We start from the raw sequence: 21947 nt of genomic DNA, 5'->3' as shown, positions 1-21947 counted from the left end.
GGTTACGTGCACCCACAATTTTTACTACTGGTATACAGTGCCATTGTCTGACTGGGAATTCAAAGAATATATTGGGGTTATAAATACCCTCATTTCTTGCTACTGCCATATAGTGCCAGTTTCTGACTGGGAATTCAAAGAATATATTGGGGTTACGTGCACCCACAATTTTTACTACTGGTATACAGTGCCATTGTCTGACTGGGAATTCAAAGAATATATTGGGGTTATAAATACCCTCATTTCTTGCTACTGCCATATAGTGCCAGTTTCTGACTGGGAATTCAAAGAATATATTGGGGTTACGTGCACCCACAATTTTTACTACTGGTATACAGTGCCAGTTTCTGACTGGGAATTCAAAGAATATATTGGGGTTACAAATACCCTCATTTCTTGCTACTGCCATATAGTGCCAGTTTCTGACTGGTAATTCAAAGAATATATTGGGGTTACGTGCACCCACAATTTTTACTACTGGTATACAGTGCCAGTTTCTGACTGGGAATTCAAAGAATATATTGGGGTTACAAATACCCTCATTTCTTGCTACTGCCATATAGTGCCAGTTTCTGACTGGTAATTCAAAGAATATATTGGGGTTATAAATACCCTCATTTCTTGCTACTGGTATATAGTGCCATTGTCTGACTGGGAATTCAAAGAATATATTGGGGTTACGTGCACCCACAATTTTTACTACTGGTATACAGTGCCAGTTTCTGACTGGGAATTCAAAGAATATATTGGGGTTACAAATACCCTCATTTCTTGCTACTGCCATATAGTGCCAGTTTCTGACTGGTAATTCAAAGAATATATTGGGGTTACGTGCACCCACAATTTTTACTACTGGTATACAGTGCCAGTTTCTGACTGGGAATTCAAAGAATATATTGGGGTTACAAATACCCTCATTTCTTGCTACTGCCATATAGTGCCAGTTTCTGACTGGTAATTCAAAGAATATATTGGGGTTATAAATACCCTCATTTCTTGCTACTGGTATATAGTGCCATTGTCTGACTGGGAATTCAAAGAATATATTGGGGTTACGTGCACCCACAATTTTTACTACTGGTATACAGTGCCAGTTTCTGACTGGGAATTCAAAGAATATATTGGGGTTACAAATACCCTCATTTCTTGCTACTGCCATATAGTGCCAGTTTCTGACTGGTAATTCAAAGAATACATTGGGGTTACGTGCACCCACAATTTTTACTACTGGTATACAGTGCCACTGTCTGACTGGGAATTCAAAGAATATATTGGGGTTATAAATACCCTCATTTCTTGCTACTGCCATATAGTGCCAGTTTCTGACTGGGAATTCAAAGAATATATTGGGGTTATAAATACCCTCATTTCTTGCTACTGGTATATAGTGCCAGTTTCTGACTGGGAATTCAAAGAATATATTGGGGTTATAAATACCCTCATTTCTTGCTACTGGTATATAGTGCCATTGTCTGACTGGGAATTCAAAGAATATATTGGGGTTACGTGCACCCACAATTTTTACTACTGGTATACAGTGCCAGTTTCTGACTGGGAATTCAAAGAATATATTGGGGTTACAAATACCCTCATTTCTTGCTACTGCCATATAGTGCCAGTTTCTGACTGGTAATTCAAAGAATATATTGGGGTTACGTGCACCCACAATTTTTACTACTGGTATACAGTGCCATTGTCTGACTGGGAATTCAAAGAATATATTGGGGTTATAAATACCCTCATTTCTTGCTACTGCCATATAGTGCCAGTTTCTGACTGGGAATTCAAAGAATATATTGGGGTTACGTGCACCCACAATTTTTACTACTGGTATACAGTGCCATTGTCTGACTGGGAATTCGAAGAATATATTGGGGTTATAAATACCCTCATTTCTTGCTACTGGTATATAGTGCCATTGTCTGACTGGGAATTCAAAGAATATATTGGGGTTACGTGCACCCACAATTTTTACTACTGGTATACAGTGCCAGTTTCTGATTGGGAATTCAAAGAATATATTGGGGTTACAAATACCCTCATTTCTTGCTACTGCCATATAGTGCCAGTTTCTGACTGGTAATTCAAAGAATATATTGGGGTTACGTGCACCCACAATTTTTACTACTGGTATACAGTGCCAGTTTCTGACTGGGAATTCAAAGAATATATTGGGGTTACAAATACCCTCATTTCTTGCTACTGCCATATAGTGCCAGTTTCTGACTGGTAATTCAAAGAATATATTGGGGTTATAAATACCCTCATTTCTTGCTACTGGTATATAGTGCCATTGTCTGACTGGGAATTCAAAGAATATATTGGGGTTACGTGCACCCACAATTTTTACTACTGGTATACAGTGCCAGTTTCTGACTGGGAATTCAAAGAATATATTGGGGTTACAAATACCCTCATTTCTTGCTACTGCCATATAGTGCCAGTTTCTGACTGGTAATTCAAAGAATATATTGGGGTTACAAATACCATCATTTCTTGCTACTGCCATATAGTGCCAGTTTCTGACTGGTAATTCAAAGAATATATTGGGGTTACGTGCACCCACAATTTTTACTACTGGTATACAGTGCCATTGTCTGACTGGGAATTCAAAGAATATATTGGGGTTATAAATACCCTCATTTCTTGCTACTGCCATATAGTGCCAGTTTCTGACTGGGAATTCAAAGAATATATTGGGGTTATAAATACCCTCTTTTCTTGCTACTGGTATATAGTGCCATTGTCTGACTGGGAATTCAAAGAATATATTGGGGTTACGTGCACCCACAATTTTTACTACTGGTATACAGTGCCAGTTTCTGACTGGGAATTCAAAAAATATATTGGGGTTACAAATACCCTCATTTCTTGCTACTGCCATATAGTGCCAGTTTCTGACAGGTAATTCAAAGAATATATTGGGGTTACGTGCACCCACAATTTTTACTACTGGTATACAGTGCCATTGTCTGACTGGGAATTCAAAGAATATATTGGGGTTATAAATACCCTCATTTCTTGCTACTGCCATATAGTGCCAGTTTCTGACTGGTAATTCAAAGAATATATTGGGGTTATAAATACCCTCATTTCTTGCTACTGGTATATAGTGCCATTGTCTGACTGGGAATTCAAAGAATATATTGGGGTTACGTGCACCCACAATTTTTGCTACTGGTATATAGTGCCAATTTCTAACTGGGAATTCAAAATGCGCAAGGCTCCCGGAAAGGGACGTGGACGAGGCCGTGGGCGAGGTCGGGGGAATGGTTCTGGGGAGCAAGGTAGCAGTGAAGCCACAGGGCGTCCCGTGCCTACTCCTGTGGGGCAGCAAGCATTGCGCCACTCCACAGTGCCAGGGTTGCTTGCCACATTAACTAAACTGCAGGGTACAAACCTTAGTAGGCCCGAGAACCAGGAACAGGTCTTGCAATGGCTGTCAGAGAACGCTTACAGCACATTGTCCAGCAGCCAGTCAGACTCTGCCTCCTCTCCTCCTATTACCCAACAGTCTTGTCCTCCTTCCTCCCAAAATTCCCAAGCTTCACAGAACAATAACCCCAACTGTCCCTGCTCCCCAGAGCTGTTCTCCGCTCCTTTCATTGTCCCTCAACCTGCCTCTCCACGTCACGATTCCACGAACCTAACAGAGGAGCATCTGTGTCCAGATGCTCAAACACTAGAGTCTCCTCCATCTCCGTTCGATTTGGTGGTGGATGACCAGCAACCCACCCTCATCGACGATGATGTGACGCAGTTGCCGTCAGGGCATCCAGTTGACCGGCGCATTGTGCGGGAGGAGGAGATGAGACAGGAGTTGGAAGAGGAAGTGGTGGATGATGAGGACACTGACCCGACCTGGACAGGGGGGATGTCAAGCGGGGAAAGTAGTGTGGATGTTGAGGCAAGTGCAGCACCAAAAAGGGTAGCTAGAGGCAGAGGCAGAGGTCAGCAGCTTAGGCGAAGCCAGGCCACACCCGGAATCTCCCAAGATGTTCCAGTTCGTACCCAGCCCCGAAAAACTCCCACCTCGAGGGCACGTTTCTCGAAGGTGTGGAGTTTTTTCAAGGAATGCGCCGAGGACAGATATAGTGTTGTCTGCACAATTTGCCTCTCGAAATTGATTAGGGGCTCTGAGAAGAGCAACCTGTCCACCACTTCAATGCGCCGTCATTTGGAATCCAAGCACTGGAATCAGTGGCAGGCAGCAACAGCAGGACAAAGGCCGCCTGCCGTTCACGCCACTGCCTCTGCCACTGCCTCTGCCTCTGCCACTGCCACTGCTGACTGTGCTGGCGATGCACTCCAGAGGACGAGCCAGGACACCACTTCATCTGCCTCCGCCACTTTGTTGACTTCTCCCTCATCCTCCCCTGTTCCTGTCTTATCTCCTTCTCCTGCACCATCAAAGGCACCATCAGGCGCTTCTTTACAACAACCCACCATCTCTCAGACATTGGAGCGGCGGCAGAAATACACTGCTAACCACCCACACGCGCAAGCCTTGAACGCCAACATCGCTAAACTGCTGGCCCAGGAGATGTTGGCGTTCCGGCTTGTTGAAACTCCCGCCTTCCTGGACCTGATGGCAACTGCGGCACCTCGCTATGCCGTCCCTAGCCGTCACTACTTCTCCCGGTGTGCCGTCCCCGCCTTGCACCAGCACGTGTCACTCAACATCAGGCGGGCCCTTAGTTCCGCGCTTTGCACAAAGGTCCACTTGACCACCGACGCGTGGACAAGTGCATGCGGACAGGGACGCTACATTTCACTGACGGCACACTGGGTGAATGTAGTTGAGGCTGGGACTGCTTCCCAAACTGGCCCGGTGTACCTCGTCTCCCCGCCTAACATTCCTGGCAGGGACACGAGAAGAACACCCCCCTCCTCCTCCTCCTCTACCGCCTCCTCCTCCGCCACCGCCTCCTCCTCCGCCACCGCCTCCTCCTCCGCTGTTAGATTGACCCCAGCTACGAGTTGGAAACGTTGCAGCACTGGCGTTGGTAGACGTCAGCAGGCTGTGCTGAAGCTGATCAGCTTGGGGGACAGACAGCACACTGCCTCCGAGGTGAGGGATGCCCTCCTCGATGAGACGGCAATATGGTTTGAGCCGCTGCACCTGGGCCCAGGCATGGTCGTTTGTGATAACGGCCGGAACCTGGTAGCAGCTCTGGAGCTTGCCGGACTCCATGTTCCATGCCTGGCCCACGTCTTCAACCTAGTGCTGCAACGTTTCCTAAAGAGCTACCCCAATGTTCCAGAGCTACTGGTGAAAGTGCGGCGCATGTGCGCCCACTTTCGCAAGTCGACAGTAGCCGCTGCTAGCTTAAAATCTCTCCAGCAACGCCTGCATGTGCCACAACACCGGCTTTTGTGCGACGTCCCCACACGCTGGAACTCAACGTTTCAGATGTTGAATAGAGTGGTTGAGCAGCAGAGACCTTTGATGGAATACCAGCTACAAAACCCTAGGGTGCCACAAAGTCAGCTGCCTCAGTTTCTCATCCATGAGTGGCCATGGATGATGTGACAATCCCGCTCTTGTGTGTTCTGAGAGAATCCCTGATTGACATCAGGGATAACTCAGATCACACAGAGGAGTCAGGGATAGCATCCGATCCGTCACAGCTGGAGAGTAGGTCCACACATCTGTCCGCTTCATCGCGTTTAATGGAGGAGGAGGAGGAGGAGGAGGAAGAAGAGTTGTCCGATGATGTGATGGTGATACAGGAGGCTTCCGGGCAACTTCGAATCGTCCCATTGTTGCAGTGCGGATGGGTAGACATGGAGGATGAGGAGGAAATGGAGATTGAACTTTCCGGTGGGGCCAGAGGAGTCATGCCAACTAACACTGTGGCAGACATGGCTGAGTTCATGTTGGGGTGCTTTACAACCGACAAGCGTATTGTCAAAATCATGGAGGACAACCAGTACTGGATCTTTGCTATCCTTGACCCCCGGTATAAAAACAACATCTCGTCTTTTATTCTGGTAGAGGGGAGGGCCAATCGCATCAATGCTTGCCACAGGCAATTGGTGCAGAATATGATGGAGATGTTTCCAGCATGTGACGTTGGCGGCAGGGAGGACAGTTCCTCCAGTAGGCGACCAAGTTCTCACCGGTCCACACAAACGAGGGGCACACTGTCTAAGGTCTGGGACACCTTGATGGCACCCCCTCGCCAAAGTGCCGCCACAGAGGGTCCTAGTGTCACCAGGCGTGAGAAGTATAGGCGCATGTTGCGGGAATACCTTTCCGACCACAGCCCTGTCCTCTCCGACCCCTCTGCGCCCTACACGTATTGGGTGTCGAAGTTGGACCTGTGGCTTGAACTTGCCCTATATGCCTTGGAGGTGCTGTCCTGTCCTGCCGCCAGCGTCCTATCTGAGAGGGTGTTCAGTGCAGCCGGTGGCATCATCACTGACAAGCGCACCCGTCTGTCAGCTGAGAGTGCCGACCGGCTCACTTTGATAAAAATGAACCACCACTGGATAGAGCCTTCATTTTTGTGCCCACCTGTGTAAAGCACCCCAACATGAAACTCCATGTCTGTACTCAACCTCTCCAATTCCTCCGCATCCTCATACTCATCCACCATAAGCGTTGCACAATTCTGCTAATACTAGGCTCCCTCCAACATGATTTCCCCCAACTCTGCTGGTTAGAGGCTCCCTCCACCCTGATTTCCACCAACTCTGCTGGTTAGAGGCTCCCTCCACCCTGCTTTCCCACAACTCTGCTGGTTAGAGGCTCGCTCCACCATGAATTTGCCCAAACTGGGCTGGTTAGAGGCTCCCTCCACCATGAATTGGTCCAAACTGGGGTTTTTAGAGGCTCCCTCCACCATGAATTTGCCCAAACTGGGCTGTTTAGAGGCTCCCTCCAGCATGAATTGGTCCAAACTGGGGTTTTTAGAGGCTCCCTCCACCATGAATTGGTCCAAACTGGGGTTTTTAGAGGCTCCCTCCACCATGAATTGGTCCAAACTGGGGTTTTTAGAGGCTCCCTCCACCATGAATTGGTCCAAACTGGGCTGGTTAGAGGCTCCCTCCACCATGAATTTGCCCAAACTGGGCTGTTTAGAGGCTCCCTCCACCATGAATTGGTCCAAACTGGGCTGGTTAGAGGCTCCCTCCACCATGAATTGGTCCAAACTGGGTTTTTTAGAGGCTCCCTCCACCATGAATTGGTCCAAACTGGGGTTTTTAGAGGCTCCCTCCACCATGAATTGGTCCAAACTGGGCTGTTTAGAGGCTCCCTTCACCATGAATTTGCCCAAACTGGGCTGTTTAGCGGCTCCCTCCACCATGAATTGGTCCAAACTGGGCTGGTTAGAGGCTCCCTCCACCATGAATTTGCCCAAACTGGGCTGTTTAGAGGCTCCCTCCACCATGAATTGGTCCAAATTGGGGTTTTTAGAGGCTCCCTCCACCATGAATTTGCCCAAACTGGGCTGGTTAGAGGCTCCCTCCACCATGAATTGGTCCAAACTGGGCTGGTTAGAGGCTCCCTCCACCATGAATTGGTCCAAATTGGGGTTTTTAGAGGCTCCCTCCACCATGAATTGGTCCAAACTGGGGTTTTTAGAGGCTCCCTCCACCATGAATTGGTCCAAACTGGGCTGGTTAGAGGCTCCCTCCACCATGAATTGGTCCAAACTGGGTTTTTTAGAGGCTCCCTCCACCATGAATTGGTCCAAACTGGGGTTTTTAGAGGCTCCCTCCACCATGAATTTGCCCAAACTGGGCTGTTTAGAGGCTCCCTCCACCATGAATTGGTTCAAATTGGGGTTTTTAGAGGCTCCCTCCACCATGAATTTGCCCAAACTGGGCTGGTTAGAGGCTCCCTCCACCATGAATTGGTCCAAACTGGGCTGGTTAGAGGCTCCCTCCACCATGAATTGGTCCAAATTGGGGTTTTTAGAGGCTCCCTCCACCATGAATTGGTCCAAACTGGGCTGTTTAGAGGCTCCCTCCACCATGAATTGGTCCAAACTGGGGTTTTTAGAGGCTCCCTCCACCATGAATTGGTCCAAACTGGGCTGGTTAGAGGCTCCCTCCACCATGAATTGGTCCAAACTGGGTTTTTTAGAGGCTCACTCCACCATGAATTGGTCCAAACTGGGGTTTTTAGAGGCTCCCTCCACCATGAATTGGTCCAAACTGGGGTTTTTAGAGGCTCCCTCCACCATGAATTTGCCCAAACTCTGCTGGTTAGAGGCTCAATCCACCCTGATTTTCAAAACAAATGTTGGTGCCAACCTCAACTTACTACAAGGGCCAAATTCACTGCTGGTGACAAGCCCTCCTCACTGCAAGTGCCAAATACACATGTTTCAAGGTGTTTTCCTACTGTCAGAGAGGTGGTATTGAGTGTGTAAAGTGTGTAGTTGTTAGGCTGTGATGTTGGGGTAATAGAGGGTCTTTGGTGTGTTAGATGCCCCCAGACATGCTTCCCCTGCTGTCCCAGTGTCATTCCAGAGGTGTTGGCATCATTTCCTGTGGTGTCATAGTGGACTTGGTGACCCTCCAGACACGGATTTGGGTTTCCCCCTTAACGAGTATATGTTCCCCATAGACTATAATGGGGTTCGAAACCCGTTCGAACACACGAACAGTGAGCGGCTGTTCGATTCGAATTTCGAACCTCGAACATTTTAGTGTTCGCTCATCTCTATTCCCTAGGTTTCTTCCCTCCATCACTGAATGCTGCAGTGCAGACAATTGAAGAGTCTACTGCTAAGTGTCTACAGTAAAGAAACAGGACTGAATGTCAAGAAATAAACTGATACCCAGGATCTAATCTGTTCCAAGCACATACATATTCTTGCCCTGGGAGTTGCTAAATTCAGCACATAGTAGTAAAGATTTGTGTGCAATTTAGGATTTATTTAAAAAAAATATCCTGATGGAGACTTAATAAAGGAATATTTGCCAGATATACAAAAAAAACAGAGGCCATAAATACACCATCCCTGATTACCATAGATATTATATTGCGACTTCTGCTATACAGAGACTTTGTTACAGGAAAAAAAACAAAAAACATTACTTAGTTGCAGAAATAATAAATTTGTTAAAATTAACATGTAAAGTCTAGGACATGGGAGTTTCCATATACAGTAGCCTGTAATAGTAGGTCAACAAACAGCAAGCAAGATATTAACTGGGAAATTCCTATAAAAAAAAAAGTTGTATTTATATTGAATTATTAGTGTGAAAACTTGATGAATTGAAATAGGACTACAAAGCATATTGTAATCTACATGAAATATTATTCATACTTCTATATTTATGTGTAAAAAATACAGTTTGGCCTATTTCACAGGCCAAGGGACAAAAAAGGAAAGCAGGAAAGCATTAAGTAACAATGTTGTCATCAGAAAGACTGCAGGACAGTAAGTGATTTCGAAATTTTCGTTTTAATCCCTGAAAATCATCCAGAAAATATATCTGCTGAACCCCATTGCTGGTGAAAGGAGAATAAGGCAGAGTTATTAAAGATAATCTGTCACCACTTCCACCTTTACCAGCTCCTTGCATCATTTAATTGGCTTCTCCACTGATAGCTGGAATTTTTTCTCTAGTCCCCGATATTCCTGAGCAATCCTGCTGTGTGTTGGAGCCTCATTTAGATTCTGTAGTCAGAATATTGGTGCTAGGCATGATCAGGCAAAGGGTGTGATTCTGACCTCTGACACTGTCCACATCCTACTAGAGCTCTGAATCGAGACCCTCGCCTGCTCCTTCCTGACAACGCCCATTTGACAGTACCAGGTCTAAGTAGTATATCAGGCACCAATGAGTGCTAGAGTCAGTGAAGTGGTGCCAATTAACAGATAAGAACTGGAATTGGTGAAGGTGGTAAAAGGTTCCCCTTAAGGCTAGGGCTCTACATCGCGGAAACGCAGCTTTTTTTTATTGCAGATTTTGTTGTATTTTTTTGAGCCAAAGCCAAAAATGGCTACATAAGGAATGAGATATATATAGGAAGCTCTTATTATTTCTCCCTTCTGCTGAATCCACTCCTGGCTTTGGCTCAAAAAACCGCAACAACAAAAAAACGTGTTTCCGCAATGTGGGGCTCCAGCCTAAAAGGGTTTTTCCACCGCTCAGATCTCCCCTGATGAGGAAAACTTTTTTTCCCTGTTCTGAATGGAGTAGCAGTTGGGCACCACACAGTGCTCCATTAATGGGAATGTTGAAGATGCCAAAGTACATAGGATGGCATAGGATGCACTAAAATTATTAATAGGCATGGAGCTCTATATTGTTCTGGCGTATCTTGCGAGGTCAGTGTGCTGGAAGCTGAAACCCATGCCAGTTGGGAGCTGAAGTAGCTTTCAAGAATTACTTTCCCACGTAATGCCAGAATGAACCTTTCTGCATGAAAATGCAGTATAATCTGCAGCCAAGATAGTGTACAGCAGAAGGAGCTGAACAACTTGATATAAAGATTTTTGGGAAAAGTCAAAGCCTGAAGCTATAACCCACTAAAAATGACAATTTATTCAGCTTACAGTACATAAAAAAGAGAACTTTTGCCTTTTCTTTACACTTTACAGACCACTGAATGAGAGACTAGAACAATGGTCAAACATGAGACATAGTTGGGCACACATCTTCCTTCTGTATTCAGGTATAACCACTCAAATGTTTACATACTTGTGAATAGGTCGTATCAAGTACTGTATACAGCAACACTTATATTACAGATATTACTTACTCGAGTAAAATCAATGTTAAGGCCCGGAACAGAAGCAAGTCCTCCACCCATGAAGGCAGCCTGAGAGAGAATGACTCCAAATGTTGGCAAACAGCTGAAGTCTTGACTTGCTTCAAAAAGGAACTTCAGGTGATCTGGATCTTTGGTGGACATGCCTACCCCAAGAGCATATAGAATAGGTTGTATATGGTTGTATTGGTACACAGTTGGAGGTAGCTTCTTTCCAATAGCCTGAGCCTACAAGAGACAAGAGCAGAACTACATTAGTAATGGCTTTCCTAATCAAAAACAAATAAGATTTGAGACTTAAAGGGGATTTCTGATGGTATTATTCATGCATGACCACTAATCCATTCACATCTTTGGGACCGACACTGCATCGCTGTAGGCAGGATATTGTATATTCCTTAGTAATAGGAAAACCCCTTTAACTCTATGTTGTAGTCATAGCTCGGGAGTCAGTAAGCCAAACCACTAACTCCAACTCATACTCCTCTGTTTTCACACTTTGACATTGCCGCAGACTCTATCAAAAAGGAACAACTGCTTTTGATAAAATGTCATTAATCTAGTAAAGGAAAAATTAGAAGCAGAGATACTTTTGGACACAGTGGTGAGAAATGAGAAAGAATAGTGCCAGGTAATGTAGACAGACAGGGCAGCTATCCAATGATGGACAATGTTCAGAAACAATGTTTGGAGGTTCAAGTAGAGGTAGAAGAAGTGCGCTGAGGTTAATGGAGCAAAATCATCAGTGAAGGAAGAACTGCCGCTTCTTACAGGTTGAGTTTATATTTAAAAAAAAAAAAGGAGGAGACCTGTTACAAAGATTTCAGCTTACTTCATGCCAATGAAAAGGACCAGGGTGAGGCAGAAGCATAGAGATTCAGGGGGGGGGGGGAGCCTGTGATTGTGACAGTGCGAGAGAGCAACAGACCACAAAAAGAGACATCAATGCCCCATATAGAAAGAAGTCCTAATAAGACCCTCAGATTCCATCTAACAAAACCAGATCTGGTGCAGGAAGAAATTCTCTATCAGTTTCATATAGGGGAAAACCTGCCAGGGGGCCGCAACACTCTGGTTGGGAGGATGACCACATGCCTTCATGCCATGTTATCCATGTCGTTAGGACATTTCTGTCTTTTAGTAAAAATTATTTGGTGGGGGCACCCTGAGGAATTGTTTGGGGTTTTTTTTCCCCCTGAGTCAGAAAAAAATGGGAAATGCTACAGTAAAGTTTCAAAATTTTTACTGAATTTCTATGAAAGCAAATATGTAACAAAATATGTTAGACTGCTCAGACCCCCACTGGTCAGAACAGGGGACTTTTGTGAATAGAACAGTGGTCAAGGAGCAAGTGCACTGCTCCATTAATTTCAATGGGAGTGCCAGAGATAAAGTACGGTGCTCAGCTATCTCTGGAGCAGTGTGAGTTGTTCCCGATGCCTGCTCCATTTAGAACAAGGGACTCAATTCCCCGTTCTTCTGATCAGCAGGGGTTTGAGCAGTTGAATCCCCACTGAGCTGCAAGTATAACGTGCTATGGAGGGAAAACCTCCTACAAGCAATTATACAGTATTAATAAGTACATAATACAATATTTGCAGATGTAGCAGTCTTTAACGTCGATCAGATAAGACGGTGGAGCCTAATATCACAATAAAAGAGAAGGCAACGCATTGAAACAGTCAAGTTAAGGCTGGCTGCAACTATTTATAGGAGTTTTACAGGACTAAAAAAATGACTGGCTTAAACTGAGGATAGGTCATCAATACCCGATTCGTCATGTGGCCTGCTTGCAGTTCAATCCCATTCAACTGAAAGAGCTAAGCCGCAAAACCAAGCACAGCTCCTATGTCATGTACGAGACTGTGCTTGGTATGTAGTGGAGACGATGCAATGCTCAGTCAAATGCGACAGATAATATATGGTGGTCCTGTGTGTTGGACCATCACTATCCTAAAGACAGGTCATCAATTTTTAACTCTGAAAAACTCCCTTTATCCTGCTAACCCTATTGCTAAACTTTGCTACATTTGTAACAATCATTTTACTTTAGAACTGGTTACCTAAAGTTACACTGTATATATTTTCTCTCAACTATGAGTTACAAAATAACTTCACACCTAAATATGGAATATCAAATGCATCAGTAGATTTATTCTTATCAATATGAAAAGTTATTATTTGGGACAAAATTATGTAATACTCCCAAACACCAATACCCCATTGAGTGACACTTTACAACTGTATTATTACAACTGTATACTGCATATCCCAAATTACAGTGCATAGATGCCTGCCTATGCCTTGCATGCCCCTACTATAAAAGCTTGTCAGTGTCCTCATAAACAGGATACCCTTCAATGACCTATCAGTTATCCCAAATTCTCCACACCCATTCATGCATGTGAGCACAAGCCCATGAAAGGTGATGAAGTTGTTCAGCAGCACAGCGGATGGGCATAGACAAATTAGAGGAGGGTACTGTGTAACAAAGAAGACAAGCAGCAAGCATTAAGCTGAAATAGGACAGCGGGATGGTGGAGTTTATCACCGGGATGAGAGAAACTAGAAACAGATGTCCGCAGTGACAGATTTTAAAGGATGGAACATTTCTTTCCTGAAAAGTAATACAACTTAAGTAGGAGGCATTTCATTTATATAGACACTCAGCATTGAATCTATTGCAAGGCAATTACTTAGGAGTTAGAAATATCCATGTATTTCTGGTAGACAGGTGCTACAGAGATTTTGCAATATTTTTTTATTTATAACGCTCATCTACTTTCTGCTTTCGGAAGTAGGAGGAGGGAATGTTATTAAATACAAAATAATTTATTTTTAAATTCTAGATTTCAAAATTTTCAATAGAATGAGAAAAAAAAACAACACAGTTTATTGTGGGCCACTGCAACAAAAGAGGAGACACAGTTTTGAGATAACCAAGATATTAAAAAATAAATAAATTAAAAAAAAAAAAAAAAAAAAAAAACAACATTATGTATAGCAATTGCCACATAAAAGTTCTAGATATTGTTCTTTCTTGCTCATTGTCGCGATCATGTCACCAACTACTCCATGCTGCAGTCAGGCAGAGAGAAAATAAGTGAGGTAGTCTCAGACTTCATTGCTGTAGTGCCAGCCTCCTTACAGCCATGTGGTCCTTAACTAACCATGTGATCCCTGAGGTCAGTGATAAGCTGCAGCAATCATATTAAGTAACTGATAATGTCACTGATGAGGAGCCAAAAACAGATATAGGAGCCACAACAGTGAAAAACATTTTTCATGTTATTTTCTATATTTTAACAAATTCCTAAAAATCCTGCAGTTCTGACTGGCCACTAAGTCAAAAATAAGCTGACACTATTTTTCTGTAGAAGAATTATTTGCTGCAGTAGAATGTATATATATGAAGAGCTCAACGGAAAAATGGCCTAAGTCCAAAAATCAATATTGTGAGAAAAACGAAATTTAAAGTTTTAGCCTAAAGCAAACGGGCATTATTGTGGAATATATCTATTCAATGTAATCAGCTAATGAACACCGTTAATCCTAATCATAAATTGTATTATTTATTAAAAAAAATTGCAGCTTCATGTATAAATATTATTTATTTAATATTATTAATTAATTACTACTATTATTAAAAGATGAAGAAGAATAATTACCTGCCTCCCTTTTCGGCGCTAAATATGTGCAAAAGTCGATTTAGAGCCTTTTAAACAATAAGACAAAGTTTTTACACTAATATAAACAACAGACCGGAAGTCACGATTTCAATGAAAAAATGACCAACGAGAGTGAAGTAAGTTTGTATTGGACTTAGGCCATTATTCCATTGAATGTAAATTCTTCTGCATTGAAATATATGGACTTAGGTCATTAATCCTAGGTACCTTGTAAACCCAATGCATAGAACGAGGTACAAAGAAGCTTTCTAGGTAATAATTTGAAATATGACAAAATGTGGACTTAGGCCATTTTTCCGTTGAGCTCTTCATATATATGCAGTGGGGCAAAAAAGTATTTAGTCAGTCAGTCACCAATAGTGCAAGTTCCACCACTTAAAAAGATGAGAGGCGTCTGTAATTTACATCACAGGTAGACCTCAACTATGAGAGACAAAATGAGAAAACAAATCCAGAAAATCACATTGTCTGATTTTGTAAGAATTTATTTGCAAATTATGGTGGAAAATAAGTATTTGATCACCTACAAGCAATCAAGATTTCTGGCTCTCACAGACCTGTAACTTCTTCTTTAAGAGTCTCCTCTTTCCTCCACTCATTACCTGTAGTAATGGCACCTGTTTAAACTTGTTATCACTATAAAAAGACACCTGTGCACACCCTCAAACAGTCAGACTCCAAACTCCACTATGGTGAAGACCAAAGAGCTGTCAAAGGACACCAGAAACAAAATTGTAGCCCTGCACCAGGCTGGGAAGACTGAATCTGCAATAGGCAACCAGCTTGGATTGAAGAAATCAACTGTGGGAGCAATAATTAGAAAGTGAAAGACATATAAGACCACTGATAATCTCCCTCGCTCTGGGACTCCACGCAAAATCTCACCCCGTGGGGTCAAAATGATCACAAGAACGGTGAGCAAAAATCCCAGAACCACGCGGGGGGACCTAGTGAATGAACTGCAGAGAGCTGGGACCAATGTAACAAAGCCTACCATCAGTAACACACTACGCCGCCAGGGACTCAGATCCTGCAGTGCCAGACGTTTCCCACTGCTTAAGCCAGTACATGTCCGGGCCCGTCTGAAGTTTGCTAGAGAGCATTTGGATGATCCAGAAGAGTATTGGGAGAATGTCCTATGGTCTGATGAAACCAAACTGCAACTGTTTGGTAGAAACACCACTTTACGTGTTTGGAGGAAAAAGAATACCGAGTTGCATCCATCAAACACCATATCTACTGTAAAGCATGGGGGTGGAAACATCAGGCTTTGGGGCTGTTTCTCTGCAAAGGGGCCAGGACGACTGATCCGGGTACATGAAAGAATGAATGGGGCCATGTATCATGAGATTTTGAGTGCAAACCTCCTTCCATCAGCAAGGGCATTGAAGATGAAACGTGTCTGGGTCTTTCAACATGACAATGATCCAAAGCACACCGCCAGGGCAACGAAGGAGTGACTTTGTAAGGGCTAGTTCACACGTAAAAACCTCCTGGCTTATTTTGGTCCTGAAAAAAACCGCTTCCTAATTAGGAAGCTTTTTTTTGACATTGCCAGGCTTTTTTTGGACCTTTTTTTTGTAAAAACCGCTTCCAAAAAAAGCCAGGCTGTTTTCCCCTCCCATAGAAGTGAATGGGCTAAAAAAAACCGCTAGCGTTTTTTTCCGCGCGTTTTTTTGCAAAAAACAGCTAGCGTTTTTTTGCAAAAAACCGCGCTGAAAAAAAACCTGCGCTGTTTTTGCCTCCCATTCACTTCTATTGCTTTCTTCAGGCGGAAAACGCCTGAAGAAAGGTCATGTCGCTTCTTTTTTCTGCTAGCTGAAAAATAACTAGCAGAAAAAAAAAGCTAGTGGAAAAAAAAGCTAGCGGAAAAAAAAAGTTAGCTGTTCACATAGGGCTCCATTGTAAAGGGGTTGATTTTGAAGCGAAATCCGCTGTCAAAAAACTCCCCTTTGCCCACGTGTGAACTAGCCCTAAGAAGCATTTCAAGGTCCTGGAGTGGCCTAGCCAGTCTCCAGATCTCAACCCTATAGAAAACCTTTGGAGGGAGTTGAAAGTCCGTGTTGCCAAACGACAGCCCCAAAACATCACTGCTCTAGAGGAGATCTGCATGGAGGAATGGGCCAACATACCAACAACAGTGTGTGCCAACCTTGTGAAGACTTACAGAAAACGTTTGACCTCTGTCATTGCCAACAAAGGAGAGAGAACAAAGTATTGAGATGAAATTTTGTTACTGACCAAATACTTATTTTCCACCATAATTTGCAAATAAATTCTTACAAAATCAGACAATGTGATTTTCTGGATTTGTTTTCTCATTTTGTCTCTCATAGTTGAGGTCTACCTATGATGTAAATTACAGACGCCTCTCATCTTTTTAAGTGGTGGAACTTGCACTATTGGTGACTGACTAAATACTTTTTTGCCCCACTGTATATATATGACACAGAATCCACCAGTCACAATAGCCCATTTCAGAGCTTCTTTACTCCCCTCTGTGCTATACCTAGAAAACTCGCCCATGGTCCGTCTCCAACAGACAGGAAGTTACAGTTGAAAGTTAAAGATTTGTAGATTTTATTTTTAAATATGGATCATAACATGGAACATAAAAAAAACACTATAAAAACAGAACTGAAACAATAGAGGCAAATTCCAGGCAACACCTTCCTCTGTACAATTATTTTATTTTTAAAATACATGGAATAGTGGGTAAAACCTTTTCTTTTCTATATTATAATAATACAATTCCCTATTTTAGAGGTCTCAAAATAAAGTACCTTACAAATCCTAATTCAATACCATTGCACAAGAAAGCACATTAAATTACATTGTATTGTAAATAAATTTATATGCAACTTGCTAACAAAAAAAAAAAAAGCAAATATTTTAAAAAGGAACCCAATATAAGATTTTTCAGTTTCTTTATTTCCAGTGGCAGTGAGACAGATATAGTCTATTCAGGGGAAGGCTAGAACAGCGGTATGTGCTGGTAGCAGTGAGCAAAATAATTAAGCAAATATTCTTCCAGGATACGCATACTGGGAAAGGAAATTGCTTGGAGGTTGTGAGTCACCTTTATTTAGACAAAATGATGTCTGTGTGAGTTCCCTGCATATTCGACATCAGAAACCTTCAGGGGCAGAATGGACCTTTATCGAGAGGCCATTCTATCAGTGAACAGGAAACGAAAACATGAAAAATAATTAACATTCTCTTTCTGAAGCTGAACCTGTGGCGTACGAGCTGCCGCTTCCCAATAAGTATCACTTTTATGAGCCCTTACATTCTACTATGTGATATACGGTTCATCAATCCCATGTTTTATAGGAAGGGCTCCCCAGCATAAAACTTTATTTTTTATCATATTCCTTAAAGGCAGTCTGTCAGCAGTAAATAAACCTAATCACAGGACCTTGGAAAGGGGATTCTACAGTTTCCAAATATTCCTTTTAGACAGCTTTGAAGTTACATTTTCACGTAAATCAGTTTCAGGTTAAATCACAGACTTCAGTCTCAGATCTAGATTCCCCATTCCCCAAAGCACTGTCCCCATCATTTACCGTATATACTCGAGTATAAGCCGACCCAAATATAAGCCGAGACCCCTAATTTTACCATAAAAAACTGGGAAAACTTATTGACTCGAGTATAAGCCGAGGGGGGAAATCCACCATTGCAGATAAAAAGTTTGGTCATGTGTATTGCAGCTTAGTAACTCCATGGGGATCATAGTAATAGCAGTTAACCCCATCATGTCCCTCACATTAACCCCCTGTGTGCCTCACATAAGAGTTACTGATATGTGGAACATATGGGAGGTAATAATTAGGTATCTTCATAATTAAGGTCCTTCATTAGTACCCTCATGTGTCTCACATATTAGAAACCTTTATATGGGGCACACAGGGGTTAATATGAGGGACATGATGGGGTTAACTGTTATTAATGTGAGGCACATGGAGTTACTGAAACTAAATGAATAACCCCAAATGCCTGACATTACTAGTCAGAGTAACTAAAGGAAGGTCCCTGTGTGTGTCACGTTACTGTAGCTTCCTCTCCTCCATACAACAGACATCTTCCATAAGACACAATGAATCCTGGCCACTCATCTGCAGGGTAGATGCTAAATCCTAGTGTGCTAAAGGACCTCTGATGACGTCATGACCATGTGATCGGACTCTGGTGTGGGCGGAGCTACTAGGATTTAGACTCAACCTTATCTGCAGATGTTACATACCAGTGACTACAGGACCTTTGATGACATCACAGTCACGTGACCTCATGAGAAGCCAATCACAGAGCAGTATCACTAAAGGACCTCCCCCTTCCAATTTTCTGTGCTCCGTGGACCCCGACTCGTGTATAAGCCGAGGAGAGCTTTTTCAGCATGAAAAATGTGCTGAAAAAGTCGGCTTATACTCGAGTATATACAGTACATATGACTAAAACTGTTAAAATGGGTCTCCAAAGCGAAGTAACAGAGGCATATTTGGAAAATGTAGAATCACCTCTGCAAGGTCCTAAGATTAGGTTTATGCCCAATTTAATGCCAACAGATACCTTTTTAATTGATACGGGCCTGTAAACCATTCGGGGATGTCATGATATAGTGGCCATGCTTTTTTAACTATAATAACTTGTGGGTTAGACAATTGCAGTTTTATAGAGTAGAGAAAAGTAGGGATGTAACAAATATGGACAAGTTTTGGAAGCTTTGGTATATTCACCCAGTGGAATTTTCACATGGATTTCTGTTTGTATATCAGGCCGAATGCATGTGAAAATACTCCTGGTCTGATTTCACGGTTTTCAGTGGGATTCTGTGCCACTATTTAGACTGTAAGGCTGGGTTCATACAGGTTTTTTTGGGCTGGACTTTGACGTAGAATCCGCGTCAGAATCTGGCTCAAAAAAACGCCTCCCATTGAAATCAATGGGAGCTGGTCATTTCCTTTTACTGTGAGCGGTTTGTTCCCGCTTGCGGAGAAAAAAAGTGATCTGCCCTTTCTTCAGGTGGATTCCGCAGCTGGTTCAGCTGTGGACATCCGCCTTGCAACACCTCCCTCCCAACTAGGACCATTTATTTTGATTGAATATGGATCGGAATGCTGCGACTGGATGCTGGTATACTGCATAGTGATAGAGAAGTAACAGAGAAGGACCCAAATGATGAGAGGTATATCAGTAACCTGAGTCATAATTCTATCCATGTAATCCCAAAATGAAGGGAGGGTGCCACAGGACCACATAACATGAAGCATGGTACCTTCCTCCTCTCCATATCTCCAACATATCGGTGTAACTTGCAGGAAAAAAAAGCATGCAATTTTGAAAGTTCATGATACCACTGGGATAAGATTTTGAAGCTGGCTTCCTGGTAGCGGGAGACAATCAAGGCTTCATGAGAGATTCAGAATATACATTCCCTGTGCGCTTGGGTGAGAAAGAAGTTGAGGTCTGACTCCCATTTCAGCATGAATGTACGGACAACCCCAGCCACAAGATGTATCAGTAGTTTGTAAATGGCAGCAAGTGAATGGCATGTGAGGCCTACACCAACGCACAGTCGTTCTTCACTCCTGCAGTCCGCAGGAGGGAACAGATCACCCAAGTTACACTAAAACTTCAATGTAGCAACTCTCTATACTAGGTAATGTGGACTGACTGAAGACTGAGGGCTCCGAAGCAAATCCCTGTGCAAAATATTCATATGCCCTATTGGACAGGTGCAGGCCAGAGTACATGATCCCATAAAGGATAATCATTTTCATATGCTCTTCTATGTACTTCTACTAAATAAAATCACAATATATAAACTTTTATTGTTTTTTTAAAATGTACAATAAATCAAACTAAATTCTGATACATACGGAACAAATCTTCATTATTCACTCTTTATAATGTGTGGGAACTGAGTCTATGTATGTCACTCCTTTGGGTGACCACACTCACCGGGTTAATGGCAGATGATGAAGTTTGCTGGCTGGTAGGTTTGAGAGAAATGCCTTTATTAGAATCAAAGGACGACAGAACTTCATACAGGGTTCCTGTGGACTCTATAAACGAGAAAATAATGGATTAGAAATATTTTATTGTTTGTTTGTTTTTTATTTGTATAACCTTACGAACCAAATAGAACAGAATACAATTTTGTTCATAAAAACCGGTGACACCACTGTACCATTAGTGAGCGTTCTGCCAACCACTTCTTAGCAGGTTGCTGTGGAGATAACCTCCGGTAATAAATTATTTAATCAAGTTACCGCAGGAGAGCGACTGTAACAGGATCTAGAGAGCTCTTTTGATCAAGTTGTTTCTATTCTCAGATGTTAACCTAATTTTAGGTAGTAATAAAATAATAATGATTTTAACAAGTCGTACAGCTTTCTGCATTTAACCAGCGCTTGTGTATTAAGCTATAGATAGATGAATGATGGAGGCATTACTAAATATGAACATTTATGTGAATACCAATGGCACAGAATGACTCACTAAAAAACAGAAAGGATAGAAGTGCATCACATGGATTTCAATGTTCTATAGATAGCTTCTATCCCGACATTCTCTGGACTCTCTCCTCCAGTGATGACATCCGGACACAATGTCATCATTGGAGGAGAACGTATAGAGGTGGACCAGGGAGTAGGAGCTGTGGGGATTGGTAAGGAGAGTTTAACTTCTTTTCTTATATCCTAACCTTCTAAATAGCTTTCATAAACATTTGGCTGAACAACTCCCCGAGGCAAGATATTGTATTCATATTATCTCAAGTAGCGAATTTGACATGAAGGAAGAACGGACAGTATTCTATCTCTCGCTGAAGCTTTTGCTCTGATGTGGTCACCTGTGAGAGGTGCAGTTGGTAATATAAATAGACTATAGTAGGGCAAATCTACCCATCGTATATTGAAACCCATAAGGAACAGATAACGCTAATTGTCAATGAACGGAATACAGCTAAACTATTTATGAAAGCATACAGCAGACTGTGTATTTTACATCTAGCCATATAGGATATTTGGATTTCAGACTCTGCAATATATTTATGGATGCCATTATGTTGAGAATTTTGTATTTGCTCCCTTAGAGTATCAGATTCTATTATTATAAATAATAATCTTAATAAATTATCTTTATTGAACGCCTCTTCACAATTACTGCTCTGCCTACATTAACTCTTTAGTCTGAGGAATGGAGTAATTCAGAGAAACTGTCCTAACTTTTAGTTAATACTTCCTTGTGTTCACGTGTATAATCAGCAGAACCAATGCCGCTTGGGAACTAAAAATAAGCAACTGAAACATAAGAAGATATACAAGAAGCAGCCACCATGAAGTTGAACGCAGGTAACTTCAAAACTTCTTGGAGCTTTCCAAGTCATTGTGAAACTTGTGAAGTCTGCTTTCGAAATGTATCCATGTAGCATTCTCTAGACCAGTGGTTCTCAACCTTTCTAATGCCGTGACCCCCGCAATACAGTTCCTCATGTTGCGGTGACCCAAATCAAAAAA

General features: G+C 42.7%; 1 protein-coding gene across 1 annotated transcript in view; it reads right to left on the bottom strand.

Annotated features, from left to right (window-relative positions):
* HSD17B4 (hydroxysteroid 17-beta dehydrogenase 4) overlaps positions 1–21947 on the bottom strand; it is a 249032-nt gene that overhangs the window by 131179 nt on the left and 95906 nt on the right. Inside the window, exons 12-13 of the mRNA XM_075272298.1 lie at positions 20389–20492; positions 10730–10966 (exon numbers count right to left, since the gene is read on the bottom strand). Coding sequence (XP_075128399.1) covers positions 10730–10966; positions 20389–20492 — 341 coding nt within the window. The remainder of the gene's footprint in view (positions 1–10729; positions 10967–20388; positions 20493–21947) is intronic.

This window comes from Leptodactylus fuscus, chromosome 1, assembly GCF_031893055.1.
Source record: "Leptodactylus fuscus isolate aLepFus1 chromosome 1, aLepFus1.hap2, whole genome shotgun sequence".
Taxonomy (NCBI): Eukaryota; Metazoa; Chordata; class Amphibia; order Anura; family Leptodactylidae; genus Leptodactylus; species Leptodactylus fuscus.
The sequence above is the reverse complement of the archived record's forward strand: the minus strand, read 5'-3'. Positions and strand labels throughout refer to the sequence as shown.